Here is a 24,544-nt window from a genome sequence, read left to right as displayed (position 1 = left end):
GTAGGGCAGTTTTCCACATATTTGTGAACCACTGTGTTAATATCATTGTAAAAAAATGTCATCTTCATTGCAATTCTAGACACTAAAGTGCTATTTTCAGACTCGAACTCATAAACAAGCAAACAAATGAGGACTGATGCATAACAGTGTTGACAACGAGGGGCGGTGCTTTTGGGAGCAATGGAACGTTGAATACTTTTTCCAGTGGAAGATGAAACAGTTGTGATTGTCAAATCTGTATGTGATTTTGTTTATTTGTAACAAAAAATAGATGCGAGAAGGAACTGGCCCCCGAGTTTTTCTTTAGGAGAATCATCTGCATCTTGATGCGACAGAAACAAAGAAGCTGGCTGTGAATCAGAGGAGAACAAACTGGTGACCCCTGATTCCTGATACTTTGACATCTGCCAGGCAATGTCTGTGTTGGCCAGTGGTGTATTATCTTTGCTGTTGTGTACTGGGGCAGCAGGTTGAGGGTCGCAGATGTCAACTGATCTGCAAGGCCAGTGGCGTTGTGTAGGTGGAGCTGGATTCTCTTGCGGCAGTATCAGAGAGGACGATGCTGTACAGGATGCTGTGTACTCCATGACATCCTGGTCAAGCATTTAAGAGATGCATCCCAGATAAAGTCATTCTTTCCTGTGGCCATCAAACTTTTCAGCTTCTCCCTCAAAGTGTCAGACATTCTGAGGCAACAGACGGCCCTTGGATTTATTTTACCTGACAGCACTTAAATCACCATAATATATTTTTTATTTGTAGCCTTAGTTTTCCAACTGTGCAATACAGTAATCTGTGCAACAATTCAACTGTGCAATGCTCTGGAATTAATATTGCTTTTAAAGAAAACATCAAATAATGTTCTTTAATTCTTATTTATACAGTTCTTGCATTTTTACTGAACACACTCTTAATTCTGTACATTGTGGTTTATATATATTGTAGTATGGTACACATGTTAATGTATTATAGCCATTAAATGATACATAGCTGAAATATAATTATTATTTCATTATTATTGTTTATTTTTAGACGATTTTTTATTTTTTCTAAATTTGTTTCTGTAGTGTCTGAAGTGATTTTTATGTTTGGCAGCAGGGGGCGATAATGCAGCGCGTGAACCATCGAGCGGCCGAGAAGAAGCGGAAATGACGAACATGACGGAAGTTCTCGCCGGTAAAACAACAACGCGCCAAATTTGTGATAATTTCACTGTTGTCACTACCACAGGAGCGTCGTACACATGGACAAGTTTGTCTAATATTTGTTAAAAATCTGGGGAAGGCTGCTCGCTGAGGAAGGCTGTGCGGGTAAGTTAGTTACTGAACTACGAGTCGACAGCTTCTCGTTTAACTTGGTGCATCATGTTAGTTAATAACATTTAACAGCGCTGGTAACGGTTTGACAGATAAAACTCAAGATAAAACTCAATAAAACGTTAATATTCGGTGGGCAGACACTGCGTATGAGGGATAGTATTTGTCTAAAGTGACATAAGAGTAAATACCAGCCTCTAATGTAATATCTACGTGTATATGTGTACTTTTTTATGACAACCTGAAAAGAACTGTGTTTGTGTTTTTAGCATGGCTGTGCCTTTTGTTCAAGACTGGGACCTTGTTCAGACTCTGGGAGAGGGAGCCTATGGAGAGTATGAATCCTCCTTTATCATTTACATCTTGTATTACTTTTCACACACACACTTTTTTTTTTTTGCAACAAAGTTTAGTTTGTCAGGTGTGTCCCTGTTCATGTGATGCCATGCAGCAAATTTGACCGTGACCTTAATTTTTTACAGTAAGAGTTAAGTAAATTTGTTGCGCTGACTCCATACTGTTATCAGTTTTCCTCACATGAAATTTAACTAAAGAATACCTTAAATACAATATAATGTTGAAGTCAAATGTGCAGCAAAAATTTGGTAATGTTTCCATGTTTGACATTTGGGGTCAGCCGATATTGTTTTTTTTAGGGCCGATACCGATGAACAGATATGCATTTTCAATAAAAACTAAAATCTTTCTGTCAATATTTAAAATTTGCGCTATAACAAACTCCTACACAAAACTTTAAGTGCCTTTAGCAATCGAAACTGAAATGTTCAACATCATATACAGCAAGTTCCTCTTTTTTTATAAAGTCGAGTGAAAATTTAAATAAAAATTACAAAAAAAAAAATTCTCCCTGAGATTTTACAAAGTAAAAGTTCCTCCCTTGCTGACACTTTCTTTGCACCTTTTAATCAATACATTTTATCGGGGATCATTAAAATAAAATGCTGATACAGATAATTTGGCTGATAATCTGTCACCCCCTGTTTGACATCTTTAAATCTGACACTTCTGTCGAGATTTGATCCATGTTTTCTGGTGGTGTTATTATTGCAGAGTGAGGCTGCTGGTGAACAGACAGACGGAGGAGGCGGTGGCAGTGAAGGTGATCGATACCTCTCAGGCTAAAGAGTGTGCTGAAAATGTCAAGAAGGAGGTCTGCGTCCACAAGGTAGGTCATTTAGCTGAAACAGAGCAGATCTGCATTTTCTGCTGAAGACATATCACATCTGTAACAGCTGAGAAAATCATCGCTCATGTATGTAACTTTTTTTTTTTTTTAAATGTGCACTAAGTCACATTTGCTTCTGTTTAGATGCTCAACCACCAAAACATTGTGCGTTTCTTTGGCCATCGGAAGGAAGGAGTGACCATGTACCTCTTCCTGGAGTACTGCACCGGAGGAGAGCTGTTTGATCGAATCGGTAAGGCGGACGACTGCAGGTGTAACTGTCACAAACTGTCACACCAGGAACTCCTCAGTTCTGTCTCTTCTTTACTGTATTGAATTTAAATTTGCGTCCATTATAAAAGATATTACTGTAAAAAAGTTGGGAAATAAAAGTGCTAAGGTGCTGCAGGGCCAAGGTGCTAAAGTGCTAGTGTTATTGCACAATGTTTATTATAAGGTGCTATTTATGTTGCACATTGCCATATTGCATAAAGTTTGTAAAATGCTGGTGTGTACTGCAGGACGCAAGGATTTCCACACACTGGTGTGTGTGTGCAAATGCATTCGTGTATGCACCATTGCACAGTATTTGCATACATGGACAGATGTATATGCGTACACTATTGTAATTATACATGCTCACATGTCTGAGTTATCCTTAGCCACATCTTCAGATGGCTTTTGAAGGTTACAAAGCATTTCCTGACTGAAAATGGTATGCTGTTCCACAGTGTCCTTCCTTTAAATGCCAGGACATTTTGACAATAAGAGGTTTGTCTAAGGGACAACTCACAGTCTCCTCTATCAGTGGCTCTACTTATCAGAGTAGTGGAGCCACTGTGTTGTCCTCTGTTTGATAAACTCAAGGCTGATAGCAGCCCGATGCATTTGTCTGCTGTTTTCTTTTAGAAATGCTGTTTATGTGTATGTTGCTGTTGTGTATTTGGATAGTGGTGATTTCTTGAGGTTAGTAAAATGTTTTCTTTTTCTTTTATTTTAGAGCCTGATGTCGGGATGGCGGAGAAAGATGCTCACAGATTTTTCCAGCAGCTAATAGCAGCTGTGGTGAGTAAAGCAAATCTGCATGTTAATGTGGCCTCGTTATCAAGTTTCTGCTGTTATTTAACTCTCAGTTGCACTTTTGCAGGAATATCTCCACACTAAGGGCATCACGCACAGAGACATAAAGCCAGAGAACATTTTGCTGGATGACAAAGGTGAGGAAAAACAGTGTGCACTGAGGTGTCGAAGGAATAATTTGTTTTTCATTTATGATAATCTCCTGTTTTTCTTCGCCTCTAGATAACCTGAAGCTGACAGATTTTGGCCTGGCCACCATGTTTCGTTTCAAAGGACGAGAGCGTCTCCTGAGTCGACTCTGTGGGACTCTTCCCTACGTGGCTCCAGAGCTTCTTAGCCAAACAGAGTACAAAGCTCAGCCCGCAGATATCTGGGCTTGTGGGATCGTCCTCACTGCCATGCTGGCTGGAGGTAAGATCAAAAAGTCTCTGTCTGAAATCATTCACTCCTTCACTGCTCCATATTCTCGGGAGTTTTATGTAAAGGACTATATAGCGAGCTCAGCAGCAAAAATAAAAATAAATTGCAGCACAATTGAAGTCATGCAGGTGGACTATCCATAATAAATACCAGTGAGTTTTTGTAATAAATTCATGATATTATGCTGAGCAAATTTTCCCCAAATTAATAAATACACAGTACTTTGTGGCCTCTTCTGTTGCGATATGCTGCTTTGCTGACATTGAACATTACTTTTGTGCCACAACTCCTGGATAAAAATTATTCTTAATTAAACAGCTTTTAGAGCTCTGTAGGAATGCCACCCAAAATTGGTCCTTTTCTTTGTACTTCAAATAATTTTAATAAAGAAAAGACACAGACTTGGTGCTTTTGCCAGACTTGCAAGAAATGGTAAGTGTGTAAGTGAAAATGATGAAGCACACATGATGAAGATGATGATATTTGGGCCTTTACATTCATATTTTACATATACTGTGCATTGTTTCCAAATTGTGGGTGAACATATAACGTCAGACGTCTCCCCCTCCTGGGGAAACTTACACATGGCACGATCGTTTTCACATCTTGCACTGTTGACTGTTGCAAAAGGATGTGATTAGTATTTACATGACATTTGCCTACACATCGATCGGTTAATCGTCAAAAAGAATTAAAAATGGCAGAAGTGATATACTTGAGGTGATAAAACTTTTCCAAAATGTTAACAAATATAGGCTAAAACAATGGCCACATTAAACTTCCTGTTTGCATCCAGCCCTTCAGTTGTGGAAATCATAGCTCCAGAACTTAGAGCATGGTTAACCCCAAAACTGAAGTAAGACAAAGAACAATAATAACAGGAGTTATGGAATCCATTCATTTATGTTTTCATGTTGCAATATCAACATTTCTCGACATTAATAAAGGGTTCCTTGTTAAGTTTCAAAGAGGTTTTGAGTTGCGACATTGATTGGCTCACAATATCTCAGTAGAGATGCGATTGGATCCAGATGTTCGTAAGTACTATTAAAAAAATAAATTATTGACATAGTTAATGTACAATGAAACAGGCTAAGCTAGTAGATTCAGCATTTTTTAGAAGTATGTGCTTTGTCAAATAATCAAAATTCAACTGTCAACACTCTGTGAGAACTGGAGCTGGTAAAGATGCATGCATGGAGAAAATTGAACACATGCTGATGCAGCTGTCCTGAGCTGTTTCTTCACCCTGTCACCTCAGGTGTAGCAGGAGTCTGAACGCAGGAGGTGGGTAGAAACATTTTGCCACTGTCTTAATGTTGCTTCTTTTTTTAGAGTTGCCGTGGGACCAGCCCACTGAGAGCTGTCAGGAGTATTCAGACTGGCTCCAAAAGAAAACATACCTACCTCCTTGGAAGAAAATACAGCCAATGCCTCTTAGTAAGACACAAATTCTACGTTTATTTTAGTAAATTATACAAGTTTAAATACTACATTTCTTGGAGTTTTATTGAATATAAATTTGACTTATCTCTTCAGGTTTGTTGTCCAAACTGTTGCTGGCCAGTCCAGATGCTCGCATCACCATCGCAGACATACAAAAAGAACGCTGGTTCACTCAAGGCAAGTCTCAATATCAGTATAATAGATTGAACACAGCTTTAAGTTTAATGTTCACTCATGTTTTGTGTATCTGTGCAGGTGTAAAGCAGCCGCCTCTGGGCTCAGGAGGAAACAAACATCTTCGATCAGATGCGGGAGTCATATCCCGCACCAACAGGTCAGAGCTGTGCATCTTTCTCATTTGAACTCGAAGTTGTATTTCTTTTTGTTTCTGTAATCTTAAGACCAAATTTCTCCCTCTGCAGTGATGACAGGAATGTTTCCAGCTCTCAGCCTGATTTTGCAGCAGGTGGCTGGGAAGCCATGTTGTTAATCAGCCAACTCGAAGGCCAAGTCAGCTTCTCTCAGCCGACCAAGCCGGAGCACATGTTGCTGGGCAGTCAGTTATTGGGCACACCGGGAGCCAGTCAGGTATTTCACATCCATACAGTCCAACAACAATGTATTATTTTATAGACGTCTAACAGGCACACAGTTCTAGGTCTTTTTCTTTATTATTATTTTTTTAATTTTACAAAAGAGCAGCCTTGTTTTTTTTGGTTCTGTTTTTCTACAAAAAGCAAATTTCTGTTTTTATGAATTCTACCTTAAATTGCTGCATAAAATCATGTTAACTTCTTACTTTGTGTGTGCAGTCACCGTGGCAGAGATTAGTGCGGAGGATGACTCGTTTCTTCACCACTGTGAATGCCGAAGTCTCCTTATCCGCCCTGACGGATGCCTGTGACGGCCTGTCACTCGGCTTCAAACTCACCTGCACCAAACAGGTACAGCTGTGCTCAAGTGTACATGATTCAAAGCTTTACAGATGTTAGATTCATTTTTTTGATGGTTTTAAAGTAAAAGCCTCCTGCACCACACAGCCAGACGCCCTGTTTCTCCTGAAACACACACCAGGATGAACACACAAGCCTCCTCCAGCTGCTACAGATCATAACTCAGTTTGATCTAATGCGCCTCTCTGTGCCCTCCAGGTGACTGTGAGCACGCTGGACAAACGCAAGAACAAACTCATTTTCAAAGTCCACCTGCTAGAGATGAATCAGAGAGTGCTGCTGGACTTCAGACTGTCTAAGGTGAGTTTGTGCATTTAAAGTGGTACGTCGTGTTTTCAACATGAATTATCTATGGTCATATTAAATTTAGAAAGTCATGGGGTGTCCCTTAGCTCACACGGTAGAGCGGGAGCTGCTGTGGGTAAGTGCATGTCATCCCCTCTCTCTCTCCCTCCATGCTATAGCTGTTCTATTGAATAAAGGCAAAAAGCCCCAAAAATATACTTAAAATTGAGAAAGTTATCACTAAAACCTGGGACAGTAAAGTTTACTATTTGGCTACAGCAAAAGAAACTAATGGAAGAAGCAGCAACATCCTGTTTGTGAGAAAAGGTCACAGGGTTTTGGGAGATGTATCCAATAAAACAGCTGCAGTGTCACAATGCACCGGTATATATCCAGTACACCGCCACCCCGTCATCATCTGATATCAATGTGTATTTTTCTTAAAACCTGAGAACTAATCTTGGTGGAAAACATGCTGCATCTTTCAGTCATATTCATCTCAGTGACAAGGTTTTCAAAGAGTCATAGCTCAGTCAAATCGGAAAACATAGACAGGATTAACATATTTTTATGTTGTCTGATGTCTTTTGTGAATAAACGTGCATAAATTATCTTATGATTTATATCCCACAGCAAAGTCATCCACTTCATGGCAGTGGGATGTTATAGACTTTGAAATCTTATGGAAATAGAAAATATAAACAATGTGAAGAAGTGCATGAAAAATAACTTTAGAATTGAATTAAAATTTAGAGAAGAGGAAGCCAGCAAAAATATACTTTTATACTTATAATAATACGCCTATAATTATAATACGCCTTATTTTGATATTACCATATAGTTCATTGTAGCACTAAAGATGCAAGATAACAGTCACCAAAACTTTCCAATCAATGATTTACCTGTTAGTCCATATACCTTCATGTTAACAACTCTGGGTTCATAAATAAAAAGTTTCAGTTTGAAGACAAAATGTACCAGAACTGAGAGGAAACTGTATTTTTTCCCCTTTGGTCCAAATCAAGTGAAGTAAACTAAACCACATGAAGAGAAAATATAAACTAACAGGACCTAATCACCTAACATGTAGGTCAAAGGGTACATGCAGCTCATTGTGTGTTTGTAAGTGCAATTCTTCAGGGAGGTGCTGACGTGTGTCTCTGTGTTTCCAGGGTGACGGTCTAGAGTTTAAGCGCCTCTTTGTGAAAATAAAGCAGAAGCTCGGAGACATTATCAGCACTCAGAAGATTTTACCCCCCATGACATGAGCCACCTCTACCAACAAATGCACATCGCTACGGACACTGTGGAGGGAGAACCTGTATATATATTTAGCTGTTCTATTGATAAATGTATTCTACTGTTCTCTTTGTGTGTGTGTGTGTGTGTGTGTGTGTGTGTGTGTGTGTGTGTGTGTGTGTGTGTTTAGAGTCTTGTTTTTCAGTACTTGTATTCTTGTGAAAACAGGTTAAGTGTTAAGATGCCAGGAGTGAGGACATTTTTAAAAACATGGGCTACATCCTCACTTCTTGAATGAGTTTTTAGGTTTAGTTTTGTTCTGATTATGTTTGACATGATGCAGACGTGAATAAATTATTAAAGACCAACATTGTATGATTAATATTGTGTGATAAATGATGCAAATAATGAAGACAAACACTGACTCAGAAAAAGAATGTTTTGGGGGTTGGATAAGGTAAAGCCAAGCAATGCAAAAATAAAAGACTCTTTGTGGAAATTGTTAGATAAAGCAAGGTTAATGTAGATCCTTAAAAAGTCTTAAAGTTTTAAATTAATTGATGTAGTAATATGGCCTTAGTTGGCCTTATTTATCTTTCAAAAGTCTTAAAAATACAATGACATTTGAGTATTTTGAATAATGTTCTGACACTGCATCAAGAAACTTCAAAATTATTACTATGATTTTGTGAATCTATTTTTTAAATAATTAACCATATTAAACTTTGCACAGATCAGGGCAGACTAACCAACAACACTTATACATTTACCACATCCAATCAAATAGAAATGAACAACCTTTTTCTTTTTAAGGCAAGCCAAATGGATACTTTTATGATAATATAATATGTAATATTCCACTCAAGAAAGTTGTTTCTTCAGCATTCAAAGTATATAATCTAACTTTTTAACTTGACCAAAAAAGTCATGTTTTATGTTTAAATATTTTGGAAAAATTGTCCCTAACCCTAAATTATTGATGCTGATTAAAGCTTTTTTCTTTTCAGTCTCAATTTTTGTAAAATTTGTCTTACTTTTCATTTAAATCAGCCTTGATAAGTGTTAAAGTTTTAAATTTAACTTTTAAAGACTTGTAAAGAAACAGAAGGTTCTGTTCAAGCCCTCCAGGTAATCTGCTAAAACAAAAGGGTTTACTTGTTAAACCACAAAAACAACAAAAACTCTCCTGTTGGCTGAGTAGTATACGTATTTAATGTAGAAATTAGTGTATCCATTACGTCCGTGCTTCAAATGACAGTTTTATAACGAGATGTACGTGAAGAATTGTAAGTTGAATTGAGATCTAAGTGGCTACACACACTGTCATGATGGTGCAAACTGTCTACAAAACTATTAATTCCAGGTTAAATTAGAGCCAAAGGAGTCTGTGATATACATGCATGTGCGACTATGAGCCTGTGGCCTTGACAGTGATGGTGACGTTGACAGGCTCTTCTCCAGGAGGAGGGGCTTGGCTGGTGGTTAGGGGTGAAGCTGCCCGGGGTAAAGCCATGGACGGACCTGGAAAAGACGTCAAAGGTCAGGTAGACCAGCAAAAAGACTGCTGATGGTTGAACCAGACAGTTCATAACATCTGATGAGCCGACAGAACAACTACAAGATTGTAAACAGTCTGAAAGCCATCTGTGTGAATTTAAAAAATGTCAGCGTATTATTATTGTAGTCAGAGGAACAACTTACGGTACAATCATCCACAACTTCTATGGCATACAAAAAATACTGGGTTTTTTTCCATTAAAACATTCAGTTACTGTTTAAATTGTAAAAAGAATAACATATTCTACCTCACCGAAAAGTTCAGACACTGCTAATATGCAAATATTCACTTTAAAAGTTTAACTACTGGATTATTGCTACTAAGCATCCACCTTTAGCAGATAAATGTGAAAATTGTCTTCTGCTGCATAGTGTCAGACTGTCTGTCCTCAGCCTGAGCAGAGGTCCAATCAAGCCGAATTGGAAACACCTGGGTTAGTGTGCTGATCTCATCATTAGGTGACAGGTGTTTCTAAAGACCCCAGAATTCTCCAAACAAGATGTCAATTTTTCAGCAAGAAAACTCTTTTCCCCTTTTAAATTGAATCATTAAAGTCTGACAGGAGTCACATTTAGTCATTTGTTTTGCAGTCAAAATACTTATTTTTTTAATCACTGAAAACAGCAAGAGAAACAGTGTTTAGGACAATATGAGAAATGCCCCTTTGTCTCTCATCTGCCGAAGTTTGATTGTCAGCAGTTTGCAGACTAAACTGAAGACACAGGAGGGAAGAGGAGGGCTGCAAATTTGCAAGACATCGGTGGACAGTCCGGTCAGACCAAGGCGACACTTTCAGGTATGCTCTTACACTATTTAATGTGCTGCGGCTGAACATTTAGTTATGTGCTCTACAATCTGATGTCAGCAGAGGTGGATGTTTGTTTGGTCATTTATTCAATAAACTGAGGTGCAGGACAAGACATGTTCATGTTTTTAATAACCTAACTAATATGGTGTGGTATGTTGGTATTGGTAAACTTAAACATTGGAATAATATTGTGCATAAACTTATGTCAGGTCATGTGAGAAAATGTTTTTAGAGGGGCTTGGCAAAATAACATTTCGAGGTTAAACATATATACTTTGACCAAAACTTGAATTTTTGGATTTAAATCTTTCAGGAATACTACTGGAAAGCTTAAGAATGATATAAAAAATATTTGACTGCCCTTTAAAGTGATAAAAAAGCATTGTGGTAATAGACATTGTGGATCTTTAGGTTTGCATGTATATTGTGTGTGTTTGATGTGGATTCATCTTGCCTGGACTGGGTGATTCCCCAATCTCCTCTATTCCTCCCTCTGACCTGGCTACCACTTCATCCTCTGGAAAGTTGATGTTTTCTCTCGACTGGCTGTGCTGCCTGGAAACACCAAGGGAATAACTGTTTTAATGGCATGTCTGCCCACAGGATGTCTGTCAACATCATTACAAACTGTGCATTTTTAATTGTTGATGGACAGTGATTCAGATACTCACAACCCAAACAGCATGTCATGTAGTCCTAAAGGAAGAAACACAGATCATTATTGCAACATCATGAGACAGTGGCTTTATTGTTCAAGTCTTTTTGATGTTGGTGCTTGTGTATGGGACTCACGAGGATTGTTGTTGCGGTTGCGGATTATGAAGATGAGCAGCAGTGCCGTGAGGATGGCTGCAATGAGCATCCCGCCTATAGCTGCTCCGATTATAGCAGGGTACATATTGAGGCGTGGTTCCGCTGCAACACATCACAGTTACACATTGCAAAATAGTACACCTCTGACAAAACACAATTGCTGCACTTTATTAGTGTCTCACATATTTTCCTAATCATGTTTCATGTCTCTCTAGTGGTTCTCAACCCATCTCAGAGTTATTCTTGTACTGTGAAATGAATCAAATCCACAATTGTTGAGTATTATTAGCTTCATTGAAAGTGTTTAGTTGACAAAATAATTGTGTTAAAGCAAGACTGTGTAACGTTTGAAAGAGGAAAAAACAAATTGTTCCTCTTACAAATAAAAAGTTGAATTCGTAAACAATAAAACACACACTTGCTTAGTTTGATAAGCTGTGTGGTTTAGCTGCTGCAGCCTTACTTAGTCTGGTACAACCAGTAGCTTTGGTGGCCAATGTTAGCAAATCTTAGGTACGTATCACTGTTAAACTGAGTCAGGCTGCGACTTTCAGCTTTTCTGTACTTGTGGTACCATGGGTGGATTTTAAGACAATGGCCTCCTGGGCACTGATTTGCAAAAGGCCCACAAGACGCGTAGACGTTGTAAAGGTCTCATTGTAGTATGTGTATGTTTTGTGTGTGGTCATTTTGAGTCTCCTCACTTGTGTTTGTTGTTTCTTTGTACAGTAGTTCTTTTTTTGTCTTTTTGAGGTTGTTTTCTGTCTCTTTTAAGTTGTTTCATGTCGACTTGAGGTCATTTTGTGTCTTTTTGAGGTCATTTTGTGTGTCCTTGCGGTTGTTTTGTTTCTCTTTACTGTCATTTTGTTATTTTGCCTGTTTTTGTAGTTAGCATTTCCAGTAGGCCCGTTCAATAATCAGCGTATGTGTGGTACTGCCTCACTTTGTTTTGGCATTTATCATTGTCATGTGATCACTTCCAGCCACTGTGGCTGCTGTTGAACAAAAGTTACATAGGCTCGCTTTAAAGTCAACCATGTTGAAGTAGGCACAGGTGTGGTTTAACTGTTGCATCCACATTACAGGGGTTAAAAACCACTGGCCTACGCTGTCACCCAACCATCAAACCTTTCTACACCCTAATCAATCACCTGGCTTGGTTAGAGCACTCGAATTCTGCAATACATGGTACAATTAAAGAGAATTTACAAGAAGCAGCACACAGGGCCAGTAAGAGGAAAGGAAAAGTGCAGGGCAGGTAAACAGGAAGTCATTGGAAAGGGTAAGGCTGTGAGGTGTGTGTAATTGTTTGAATGTATTTTTGTTTGTGTGAGTCTTTCACCTAAGTGGATAACAAAAAAGAAAAAGAAAATGTTAGACTGTTATCAAAGCCATTTTAACAGCAATTACAGCAACATCAGCAATGTTTTAATAATCCCCTAACTCACCTGTCCCCTTTCAAAATGTCACATCATTTATTGTTTCTCCTGCCTTTGCCTGTTTTTCATCATCCATTTGTTAAAAGGTCAGTTCACCCTAACATCAAAAATACACATTTCTCCTCTTACCTGTAGTGCTATTTATCAATCTAAAATGTTTTGGTGTGAGTTGCCAAGTTTTAGATATCAGCCATAGAGATGCTGCCTTCTATCCAATATTATGGAAATAGATGGCACTCGGATTGTGGTGCTCAAAGCACCAAAAAAAAAAAAAAAAAAATACATTTGACAAACTCAGAAATTGTGACTCTGTTACTCAAGATAACCCATAGACATTATTGTGAGCTATTTCATGTAGGAACTATTTTCTTTTTAACCAAACCTGAAGGAAGAGTGTATCCATCTGCTAACTCACTTAACACCACTAAGCTAGTTAATGTTACAGCTCAGCTGAAGAGGATGCCAATAATGTTTTCATCTTGAGATGTAATGAGCACAACCCTTTCATCCATAAGTAGATGCACGCTTCCTTTTGCATGGTGATGTAGTTGTCGGTGTAGTTTTGTCAAAAGAAAATAGTTCTTACATGAAACTACTCACAACAGGATTTTAGGGTAAACTGTCCCTTTAAGACATCCCTATCTCAGGCCCCTTGCTCAGTCTTTAGCTTACTGTTTTTACCTACTTTACCTGGAGTCTTTGCTGCAGAAGGGTGTCCAATGGTGCGATGGTTGATGGGTATGATGCGGAACTGGTAGGTAACAGTTGGTATCAGTCTCGCTATTGTATGACTCCTGGCTTCAGGGTCCTGGATGATGTTACGGTACCAGACTGGTGGACTGATCCTGTCCTCCGTCTCCTCTGTATCATTGTTGCTGCCTCTCCTTCCTGGTCGCTCTGACACCCATCTGTGCTGCAGGATAAAACCTGTCCAACCTCCTCCTGCTTGGTTCTCTACCTGCCACTCCAGGTCCACCTCGTTACGCTGTCGGCTGTTGTACACCACGCTGAGCAGGGTCGCATTGGGTGGCATGGGGTGCCCTGATAAAGAGACAAAACAACCAATAGATTGTCTAATACGTATACCACAACTTGATGCTTTTGTATTTCTCTGGCAATAACACTACAGGTACAGGTGAAAAATAACTTACTCTTGACCACTAAAGTGACATTGATTTCAGTTCCTCCCACTGCATTAGAAGTGGAGCATCTGTACTCGCCGCTATCTTGAGTCTCATCCGTGTCTCTCACCGTCAGATTGGCCCATGCAGATGTTCGTATTAGTGCGTACTTTGAGGTGTCTTGGACACCCACACCCTGGTTGTTAAACCAGGTGATTTCACTAACTGGAAGGTAGTTTTCTCTCAGGTTGCAGGTGAGCTGAACATCACTTCCCTCGTACACAGACACAACTCTGCGTCGTGTCAGCAGTACAGGAGCCTCTACAGGTGACAATGTATGTATTAGTAATTAAACACATTCTTTTTTGTTGTAAGTTGTGGCGGATAATGTGCACTGACCCAGCGTGAGCCTGCAGGTCTTGGTTTGGGTCAAAAGTGGATGCTTAGCATGGCAGGTGTAGGGTTTACCGCCGCGGGCAGTGCCATAGCGAAGGATCAAGATGTTGGAGTTCTCCTCAACGCCTTTGCCTTGGCCACCTGGGCCCTCCCACCAAACCAAAGCTTTTGGGGCCCCTCCATCCCAGGAGCAGGACAGCATCAGATACTGCTTGTTGTTAGTCACATAGGCAAAACACACCGGCTCTGCAGGTGGAATATCTGGTGGAGGAGACGAGGTTTGAGTCAGATGTGAGAGGTTTGGAGACCACTAAGGATGCTAGACCTTCTGTTTTATCTCACACAGGCCCCGCCCTCTACTGGACTTAAGTGAAATTTGTTTAAACGTAGCCAGCCAATCAGGACATGCTTACCCACATACATGTACTCATGTATGTGGGTAGCATGAGTTTGGTTTTTTACTCATACACTGAGTAAAAAACCAAAGGTGCTGTACGACAGCAGCGATTTGACTTTATACACTTCTATCTCGTGGACATGTAGGGTTCCTTCTCAGGGTCTGTGCTCACTGGAATGACACAGGACTGGTGAAAAGGACTGGCTGTATGTCATGATACACCTATATGTTTTTGTGCTCATTGATGGCCCACAAAATGTGGTATGCAGGGTGTATTTTGCTCATCTTTCAACCCATCTGCACGGTTATGGCCATTGCTCCACCCAGTTCAGTTGGCTGCAATCCTTCGCCACTGTGCTGGCTTAGGTTATAAAGAAGTAGGTGGTCAACAAACTTGTAGCCAGTCAGTATCAGTATGGCTGGGTCATTATTATGTCATGACAGGAAGTTCATTCATCAGGCTCCACCCACTGTCCTCAAAAAGTACAGCAGAGGGCGGAGCCTGTGTGAGATAGAACGAAGTTTACAATATTGTAACCATGGAGCCCTCTACCTCAGAAGATTCAGAGGAGGAGAAGTCACAGTTTCAAATTACGTCACATCATTGGGGTACAACACATGAACAGTGAAATCTGGTCGCTTACAAACAAAAAAAATTTTTAACAGAAGACCATAAAAAAATGCTTTCTATACGCAAACACTCTGTTATATAACGGCCACCAACATTGTGAGCGTACCCAAAAGTTTTGTCAGGCTGAATGCACTTATGAAGGCTAAAAAAAGAGCCCCCGAAGAGCACCTGAGCAGACACCATCCCTTTATTTCCAGTGCCATCTGCTGTTACCCGCCAACATTGCAGCTCCAGATACATTGTGCATGTGTGCTGCCCCAGGCTCCCATGGGGTCATAGACTATGTCTCTTTTGAATAGCCTTGTCCACCCAGGTCCCCTACCCTGTAGGATAGTTGTCAGCATACTGCTTCTTCTGCACGTATTGAGGTATGCCAGTCTTGAGTGGGCAGCTACATTTATGCAAATTTTAGTTGGCAAATTGATGCTTGGAGGAGAGTTTAACCCATTGAGTCCAGAAGAGGGCTCTGTCTGTGCTAATCATAGACTGTACATAAAGATAATTTATTTATTTACAGTATATGCTGTTACAATATTGTAACGTCTGTTGCTTACATGAGCGTGTGCTGCACTCTGCACTCTGTTGGAGCGCCAGGTGGGAGCCCATGCAAGTAAACAAGGTGTCGTTGGCAGTCAGGCTTTCAGACGAAAGCAAGAGGGCAGTGTTGGTCACTGGATTTGTTTGCAGTCCGGTATCGGCCTCAGCTTGTCCCACTTGTCTCAGGTGTCCTGTCCAGTGGAGGGAGGGGGAGGGGAATCCACCAGGCCAGGAGCAGAGCAGTCTCAGAGAGGTGTGATTCAGAGCTGGCTCCACAGAACAGGAAGGGGAGCCATCGGGCGGGTCTGTGGGGATAAGATACAGCATAACGAGGCAGTGATGTGCAAAGTGGAAGTTACATGGGGTCATTGGGTCCAGAGAAAGTGCCCATCAGGCTACAGTGTTGAGTATAAATCATCTTATCAAAATTATAGACAGAATTTTCTTTTTTATTAGATATTTTTATTTGCAACAGTTTGTGATAGAATATCTCAGATTAATGTAAAGTCAGTACTGCCAAGCATGTCTTCTCTAATGTCAAAGATGTGAATAATAGGTAATGCTCTCTAGCTCTCTTGGGCGATACGTTGTTTTAGGACAGATCCATGATCTGAGTATCTAGCAAAAACACATAAACTCAGCAAGCAAAAACAGAGCAGAATGGCAAGCATCGGCCTCTTAGTCAACCAACACTTGCCATGGCTGTGACATCACAGCGAGGTACCTGCCAGAGAGTCCCATCAACTTCACAGACGGCCCGAAGAGGAGAATAGGTCTGCAGCACTTCCACACTCTGCTGTGTGTGTATTGGTGTGTATGTGTAAATGCAAGCTTTTGGATCATGTTTTGAAGTTTTAGAGAGTAGAAGGAGCTTGAAATATGAGAAATGGTGTATTAAATGAAGTATGGATATTTAAAACAGAAGAAGTGAATGAGGGTTCTGCAGAATACTGAAAACGGGAGAAATTAATGAAGGTGTGTTTAAGAAGGAGATTCAGTGTTAATGAAGTTGAAAATCAAAGGTGTTCTCTTGGTCTTGTACTAAAAATGTCAAATCTAAATTGATTTGATATTTGTAGCACCAAGACACAAGAACACAGGTTAGGACTGAGTGGAGAGGTTCACAGAGGAGCAGGAGGACTGATGGCATGGTCAGAGGTCAGAGGTCAGACTCACAGTAGACAGTCAGGCTGATGGTTTTTTTGGAGCGGGTATTGAGGTAGGTGTTCTGTGCCAAACAAGCGTAGTCGCCTGTGTGCATGCGGAGGATCTTTGTGATGGTTAGCTGTGGTCCCGTGTAGACCTGGGAGTTGTTGTAGAACCAGACGTACTGACTGGCTGGGTTTGAATGGGCTTGACACAGTAAAGAAACAGTCTCTCTCTCCAGAGCTGAATATCCCCGCTCTGTTATACTGTACGGAGTCACGTCTATCTGAGGGATGTCTGGGCCAACTGAGGAGAAAGGACATGAACACAATCAGATATAAAGAGCATAGACATGTTACATACACCTGACAGGAGACACTTCCTGCTTCAGTTCTGCACTGCAACAACTGAAGGTACTCCACATATCATCTGTAGAGTCAGTCACAAGAGTTCAGATAATCGAACCCAGTGCTGTCCTCAAAATCACTTGAACTCATGATCAATTTATGCCCAAGACCGTAATGTATTGAGACTGAGACCAAGACTTTGAGGGGCTAAGACCAAGTGAAGACCATACCAGCGTGAGTCCCACACTTTGTGGGACACTTACAATAAAACAAAACAAATGAAGACTCATCTTTATCCTCCTCTTTCATTGCCATATGCTATAAATATGTGTGTATAAGTGTACCATGAGAAATGTCTTGAGAAAATAATCAACTGACATGGCAGAGGTGAATTTTATGTGGCAATGGTGATTGGAATGGTAATTTTCCTTTGTTTTCTATGTGCAAACAAATCCAAACACAGAGGAGCTGAAATCCACTTAACTACTCATTTTTTGCACATGCAGTTTAGTGACAGTTGTGATCTCGATTGGTCTTGAAAATCCTGAGTCCTCTTTGTTTGAGACTAAGACAAGACTGAATAATAATGCAGTCAAGTGCGAGATTAGACCAAGACCTTTACAGAAATAAAACAGAGGTTTATGTCCTTCCGTGTCCTCAGTAGTAGTTCTCTGTGTCTCAAAGTCAGACCACATGAGTTCAAGGAGTAACATATGCAACACAAGCAGATGTGAAAATACAAGCCAAAGCAGAAACAATACAACTTGTCTTTCAAGTGCCACAAGAAGCAAGGAGAAGAAAATGAAATTAATGGAAATATAAAGTAGATAAAAGCTGACCTATGACTAATACATGAAACAGTGTGAGTAATGATTTATCAAAGTTGCCATTCAAGACATGTTACATAGTGACATTTTCTGTGTGTGACAAAAACTGAAGATGCAGGCCCTTGCAATTTATTGATTACTCACGCATCAAATGCCAAAGAAAAGAAAAGACATTAAAGCATAACAAGTCGTGCATGCTCATCTCCAATACTGCTTTCTGAGGATGTTACCTTAAACTGTTGCCATGGTTTATTTGGCTTTTGAGGGTTTATAGTTTCTATGTATGACAAAACCCAAAACTTACCCCAAACCCCCAAAGATACTCACAGATGGTGTCCAGCCATAACCGGTTGGAGCTCTCGCTGTTGACAGCATTGCTGGCCACACAGCGGTACCAGCCGGTGTGGTTGCGGTTGACGTCGGTCACGTTGATAACACTGGTGTTGCCCTGTGAAAAGGCTGTGATGTTGCCACCTCGGGTCTCATGTTGCCAAATATAACGGATCGGTCCGGTCCCATTGTCCAGATTGCAGCGCATCCACATTGTAGATCCCTCCACAGGCGATGCATCGCTCATCAGGAGGTAAGGCTTACTGACGGGAACTGCATTTGTGCAAAGTCACACATGTAGGTACATTTACTTTCTCTAAACAAAGTAGACTTTATCTGCTCTCAGTTAAAGAGCCCCTCTTTTAGATACGCCCCTGTGAGGGTCTAAGGGCAGGGCTCTGAGGCAAACTGTGTTTTGTGATAATGGGTTTTATAAATAAAATTGACTTGACTTGACTTGCCTGAGAAACGTAGGTGTTTCAGAGTGCGGGAAGTCTTACCTCGGACAGTGAGGTGCACATAGTAGTAGTAGACTTTGGGCTCCCGTTCTATGTCGTAGAAAGCCTGGCAGGTGAAGAGGCCGTGTGCAGCCAGTGGCAATTTCTCGATACTCACAGCTGCACTGTTTGAGATGACTGTGAGACGGCCGAGCGACTCGGCCAGCTTCTGGATCCTCTGTCCTTTCCCCAAATCATACACCACAGCTCTTATGGCTTCAGTTCCGGGCTTGGTGAAGCTCCATATGTACATGTCAGGTAAGGTGGGACCACACTCCAGGATCACCGCTCTGCCAACTACGCCATACACACTGGTATCCCGGTACACCACCTCCCAGTTGGGATTGACCTTCACCACTGGAGGAGGGAGAGGATGCACAGACATACAAGCAAATGTGCGTGTGTTTGTGGGTATGACTGGAGTTAACTTCAAGGACACATACCAGACTTAAGACCTGTTCCATGGGGACTGCTTGTCCAAATGGGGACAAAAACCGTGTCCCCAATTTTGGAAAAAGATTGTTTTTGGGTCAGTGGCTATGGTAAGGGTTAGGTTCAGGGAAGGAGTGGTTATTTTAGGGTTTGGGGAAGTCTTCAGAAAATGAATTTAAGTCTATGTAATTTCCTCAAAAAAACCCATGCAAATGTGTGTGCATGCGTGCGTGTGTGTGTGTGTGTTAAGGAAAAGGAGATGGTGGTGTCATGTGCTCGGCCAGTGTTCAGTTACAGGATTAATTGCACTGTAAGTTTAAGACACATAATAATAGGGTAATAAGGGATTCCAAAACAGATAACCGGATTAGTCAAATTGTTTTTCCAGCCACATTCACTTTATCGACCATCTTTTGGTTCTTTAGCTATTCTCTTTCTCTTTTTCCTAAATGACTTTCTGTGCAGTTAACTGTGTTCCAGTGTTATGCATTATCTCTGATCAAACTCCTCACATATGTAAAGTAAAACATTTTTTCTCTCTACATTTTTTGTTTTTATTTACAATTTGCTCACAAGTAGAGACTGTCAACATCAGATCATCCCAGACATGTCAGTATCAGAGTATGTATTGAATAATGAGCCAACTGGCACTGGATGTTATCATAATGTTAAAAGTTGTTTCATTGGACAGGTGTTTAATTTTCGTTGGAATGATAATCAAGCTGACGACATTTAAAATATCTTATGATGTAAGAATTTCACATGTATGGACGCTGAAATTAGGACTATTTGCATACACTGGGTTTTGTTCTTTGTTTTTCATGAGATGTTTGGAAGATGTTGGATTTTGTTCACTTAATGACACAACTTAAAACAAACATAATATTGCCATCTGTCATCAGTATTCTGTTTCAAATTGACAGTGGCATTACATGTTGTACTGACGTTGAATTTTGGTCACGTGATGGCACAACCTAAATTCAACCAAATATCAATGCATAGCGATGTCTGTGGCCAGCTGGGAAGTGACTTGTAGTAGGGAAATGCCCAAGGTATGTTTGAGGAATTTTAGAAATTAGACTCAAGTGTTACTTATCAAACATTTTTGTTGTGTGTTTTTATATAAATATATAAAGGAGAATATCATCAACATATTGTTATGAAACTACTGTGTTCCGTGTTTTTATCAACCTCTCTATCATCAAGTTTCTGTCGTGCTGTACTTCCAATCTTAGATTTGAACAAGAGAATTACAACAGATTATAGGGAAAGTTGATAAATGATTTAAAAAAATGCCCAGCAGTTCTTGTTTTTGCTTAACATACTCATTAAAAATTCAAGTCATGTTATATGGAAAATTGTAATTTTTAACTGCGGCTAAAAAAAGTGTAAATGAATCCAAAGATATTGGAAAACCCTTACCAGATGTCGCACAGGTGACCAGGCGGGTAGGTAGAAACAGAAAGGCCAGCCCTAGCAATTGGGCCACCATGGTATCATGATGATCCTGAGTCCAACAATCTCTTTACTCAAAAAATGTAGCACAGATTGTCAAAAAAGAAAAGTTTTCAGACTAAAAAAACTGCCTGTTATTGGCTTCCCTCAGCTGCGTGAAGTCGCATCTTCTCTTCTCTCAGATCCAGTCGTTTCTTGGAGAATCCAGTTGCAGACACTGACTTTATTAGACTGAGAGTAGGAAGAGGACGGAGGGTCACTAAACTGATTTGGGCTCAATTATTCATGTGTTTTTCCTTTCTCTCTATCCCTCTATCCTTCTTTCTTTCTTGTGCGGGGTTAGAATGACATGGTGATACTGAGCTCATCTATTATACAAGACAGTCATGTAGAGGGACAGGTTCGCCTTGCACACACACAAATGCACACACCTGCACATTAACTAATACATCCGGGCTCTTCGCATGAAAACAGGCCTTTCATATTTATCTGCACTTAAATCATCTTTTTTCATCGCATAGCATGCCAGTTTTTACTTTTTCCTCCTATTCAAACTACAATTTTACATTACAAAATGCTAAATTTATGCAACACAAAACACAGAGGGATTAAAATGGGTTTATATAGTATTATCAAAAAAATCTTACATGCTACACAGGCCACAAAAGACTATTCCCCCGTTAGTCATCTTGGGCTCCAGATTTTAATTTCAAAGGTCACGTGAGAACCAGAGAGCAGAGTAAACGCTACTGATGGGATTAGGATTAAAATAGATTTAGAAATCTGGCATCTCTCAGTGATGGTCTGTGTTTTCTCACGACGACATGCTGTGACCACAACCCTCCGCTCAGCAGGCCACCATTTAAAGATGTAAAGTTGCAGTTAATGAGATGCTGATCCTGCACATACACTTGATCTCGCCCCAGGAACAGTTATTCAGAGTTTTTAAAGAATCCTAATGTGAGTGATGTGTTCATAAAAGAGAAAGAGAGCAGGGAGCTGTTAAGTGGAACCATGTAATGTGAGATGTGCGTCATGAATGAATGCAGGACAGAGGTCGGTTTTCCTCACTTGGCAGAGACTGAAATACAGCAGAACCTAAACAGACACTAAGTCGACCACAGTTCAAGAAGGTCTTAGTTATATAGAAAATAACAAACCAATCACATGAAACTGCATAAAGATGAATCTGATAATACTTTTGAAAAGGAGGATATAATCAAAATGTGTCTTTGTAGTTTATACTCATTCACATTAATTGATCACATTAAGACCATAACATGCTGTTTACAGAATTCAATATTTTCGACAGGAAGGTCATATTTGTACTCTTTCTTAACCCTTTGAAACCTTTGCCTTTTTTAAAAATGGAAAGAAAGCAATGTGCAACTTATGGACAAATAACCTAGAAATTAGCTAGAAGTACAAAAAGTACAAAATATAAGAAAATTAACTGAAATTTAGAAACAACAACAACAACAACAACAACAACAACAACAACAACAACAACAACAACAAAACAACAAAAACAAGGAAATAACCTAAAAATTCTCCTTAATAATAATTATTATAAATATAGTTTTTTAGACATTGTTTCCCCAGCTTACAAGAATAGTTTCCTAAATCTACAAAGTCCTTGCAATTTGCGGAACATTTCTAGATGGGTTGTCTTTGCCTTTTTCCCATGTTTTTGAAAGAAATCAAAGCAATTTTCTCAGAGTTCAAATGATTAAATATTTGTGAAAGGAGTCTGAATGCACCACAGGAAAAGTGATGTCAATCCAGGTTTTAAAGAACACTTTCTATTTTCTTCTCGTTGTATTAAAAAAAAAATGAATGTCTAATTAAAATTGGAACAAAAGGCAAATAAAAAAATAAATCATGAATGGCTCTTGAAGTTTCCCTCTAAATGTCAGGTGGTGAGTCTCTTCTGAGCCTTAAGTAAAATGTCAAAAGTAATTAGACATGCACTTATCTACTGTTTGGTGGAGAGGACTGTTGTGTAGCTCATTGGTTTCCTCCGAAATACGCAGTTTGTGAGAGCAAGACATAACCAGCATCTTTCTGGTCCCCCAGAGGCAGCCACAGCCTTCTGACGGTGAACCAGTCCTCTCCAAAGCTTTGACTTTAAAGCCCCCTGTGCAATGGAGAAAGAAAAGATATGAAAAAAGAAAATCTTGGGCATGCTGAGTTGGCTGCTGAGACTGAAGCTGAACATGAAGGCTGAAAAGCCTGTGAATGTCCCATGAGAGCTGGATGCAGTGGATCCATAGCTTGTTTGCTCGGAGAGCTGGGAATTAATTGTGAAAGATTTCATCACAAAGGCAGCTTAAAGGGCAGCCTGGGACTCTGACAGAAACTGATAAAGCATGTGTGACATATATCATGGTTATATCTTAGTGTGGATGTAAAAGTGGTTGTGGGATAAAAAAAACAAACATGCTTTGGGTTGTTTAAAACCAGTAGGGTGTTGTGTTTGTATTCAGGCTTGCCTTTGTAATGATCTCCAACAACTTCTGAGAAAAATCTCTGGCTCTTAAGCTGCTAGATGCTCTACAATGTTCACTCGCTGTTTGGAAACTGTCTGTCTGCTGTTTGATTCTGAGCAGGTATTTTACAGAGTCTTTTAGCTTTTTGTTTACCAGCATCTTTGATTGAATTTAGGTTGTGACATAGGTTAACCAAATGTCAGCACAACATCTAATGCCACCGTCAATTTGTTGTAAAATGCTGATGACAGATGATGTCGATATTTTGATAGTTTTAAGTTTTGTTGAGTAACAAAAATCCAGTGTCTTCTGATGTCTCACACCAACATCATATTGACATAGAATAATGACATTTACTTAAAAAATGTATAAAGAACAAAACAAAACCTATGCAAAATGCCCTTCAACAATTTTATTGAGGGATATTTAAAATATCTTCAAGTGGATTTTTACTCCAACCAACCGGATTTGAGAGTCCATCAAATTGACGTGTGGTGAAGCTACTATCAAAAATGATTCCATGAGAGCAGTTACATTGAACCAAATAGTAAATTTGTGCGCCATAAATGAGCTAAAACTAAATACAGCTGAGGGAAACCTGTACTCAGGAGGTAATATTCAGTGGATGACCTCTTTCACACAGGCTTCCAGTCATGTCATCCATATAAAAATATTGAAAAAAGCGTTTTAGGTAGCATAACTTCATTGCGTCATATCCTCTTGAGTGTAAAACTAAAAGATAGTTCTAACTGAACTGCAACAGCAGGCTTAAATGGATTCAAGGAGTTTCTGCTCACATATTGCTAGTTTGTTTAGTCTTTTTGCTCTTATTTTGACATTTTAAAGGACAGTTACATCATTTGTTATGTTTTTTTTATGATGATCTGATTAGTTCCTTGTGCTTATTTAAGAGGTGAACAGGACATAATAAATTTCCCTGTTAAATAGGATGATCCAGGCTGCATTGTAGAAAGGGAAGTTCACCTCAGGCCATGTACATTGATGATTATTAAAAGCCATCAGACATCACTGTAGCCTCGGGAACTGTGTCATGTGTCCCTATAACTAGGTCAGGGCGTAACAGATTATATTTAATAGGATCACAGTTTTCTGATTGCAAAAAATGGTAACTATAAGCCTGAAAAATTAGTGTAACAGTCTGTGGCTATAGGCATAGTGGTGCTTTTAGCTCAATGCTAAAGATAGCTTGCTAACACAGTGGCTAACATACTAACATTATTTAGCATACCTTAGACATTTGTAAAATGTTTACCATAATTATCATTTCCAGTTTAGCGAGTTAGCATGCTAAAATTTAGTAAATAGCATGACATTTTTCATGGCAACCCATCAAGTAGTTGAGATATTTCTGTCTGGACCAAAATGGTGGACTGAC

General features: G+C 39.7%; 2 protein-coding genes across 2 annotated transcripts; one reads left to right on the top strand and one right to left on the bottom strand.

The window, feature by feature from the left end:
* The first annotated feature begins 1,168 nt into the window (after positions 1-1,168).
* chek1 (checkpoint kinase 1) lies at positions 1,169-8,085 on the top strand. Its single transcript, XM_042498670.1, has 14 exons — positions 1,169-1,310; positions 1,586-1,651; positions 2,388-2,502; positions 2,647-2,755; positions 3,503-3,567; positions 3,650-3,719; positions 3,805-3,993; positions 5,338-5,442; positions 5,542-5,625; positions 5,704-5,782; positions 5,871-6,036; positions 6,261-6,392; positions 6,600-6,701; positions 7,859-8,085. The coding sequence occupies exons 2-14, from the start codon at positions 1,587-1,589 to the stop codon at positions 7,952-7,954; spliced, it is 1,377 nt and encodes a 458-aa protein (XP_042354604.1). The 5' UTR covers positions 1,169-1,310; position 1,586; the 3' UTR covers positions 7,955-8,085.
* Positions 8,086-9,123: 1,038 nt separating this feature from the next.
* On the bottom strand, positions 9,124-20,696 carry LOC121952549 (V-set and immunoglobulin domain-containing protein 10-like 2). The gene is made up of 12 exons (XM_042499304.1): positions 20,627-20,696; positions 18,776-19,129; positions 18,273-18,548; positions 16,802-17,077; positions 15,643-15,930; positions 14,064-14,321; positions 13,695-13,985; positions 13,234-13,584; positions 11,084-11,206; positions 10,963-10,987; positions 10,746-10,846; positions 9,124-9,446 (listed from the first exon to the last, which is right to left on the bottom strand). Exons 1-12 carry the CDS (start codon positions 20,694-20,696, stop codon positions 9,334-9,336), a joined length of 2,526 nt encoding a protein of 841 aa, XP_042355238.1. The 3' UTR covers positions 9,124-9,333.
* Between the last annotated feature and the right edge of the window lie 3,848 nt (positions 20,697-24,544).

The sequence above is a fragment of the Plectropomus leopardus genome, chromosome 13 (genome assembly GCF_008729295.1).
Source record: "Plectropomus leopardus isolate mb chromosome 13, YSFRI_Pleo_2.0, whole genome shotgun sequence".
NCBI lineage: Eukaryota > Metazoa > Chordata > Actinopteri > Perciformes > Serranidae > Plectropomus > Plectropomus leopardus.
Note: the sequence above shows the minus strand (reverse complement) of the source record. Positions and strands in the feature narration are given on the sequence as shown.

What these genes read in the sequence shown, in the direction of transcription:
- LOC121952549 (XM_042499304.1), bottom strand. Translation starts at nt 20,696, where the DNA reads ATGGTGGCCCAATTGCTAGGGCTGGCCTTTCTGTTTCTACCTACCCGC. An exon ending in TGTCACTTTAGTGGTCAAGA is followed by an intron (nt 13,585 to 13,694) that starts GTAAGTTATTTT and finishes TCTCTTTATCAG; the next exon opens with GGCACCCCATGCCACCCAAT. An exon ending in TGGGGAATCACCCAGTCCAG is followed by an intron (nt 9,447 to 10,745) that starts GCAAGATGAATC and finishes CGTCTTTTCCAG; the next exon opens with GTCCGTCCATGGCTTTACCC.
- chek1 (XM_042498670.1), top strand. Translation starts at nt 1,587, where the DNA reads ATGGCTGTGCCTTTTGTTCAAGACTGGGACCTTGTTCAGACTCTGGGA. An exon ending in AGCAGCTAATAGCAGCTGTG is followed by an intron (nt 3,568 to 3,649) that starts GTGAGTAAAGCA and finishes GCACTTTTGCAG; the next exon opens with GAATATCTCCACACTAAGGG. An exon ending in AATACAGCCAATGCCTCTTA is followed by an intron (nt 5,443 to 5,541) that starts GTAAGACACAAA and finishes TTATCTCTTCAG; the next exon opens with GTTTGTTGTCCAAACTGTTG.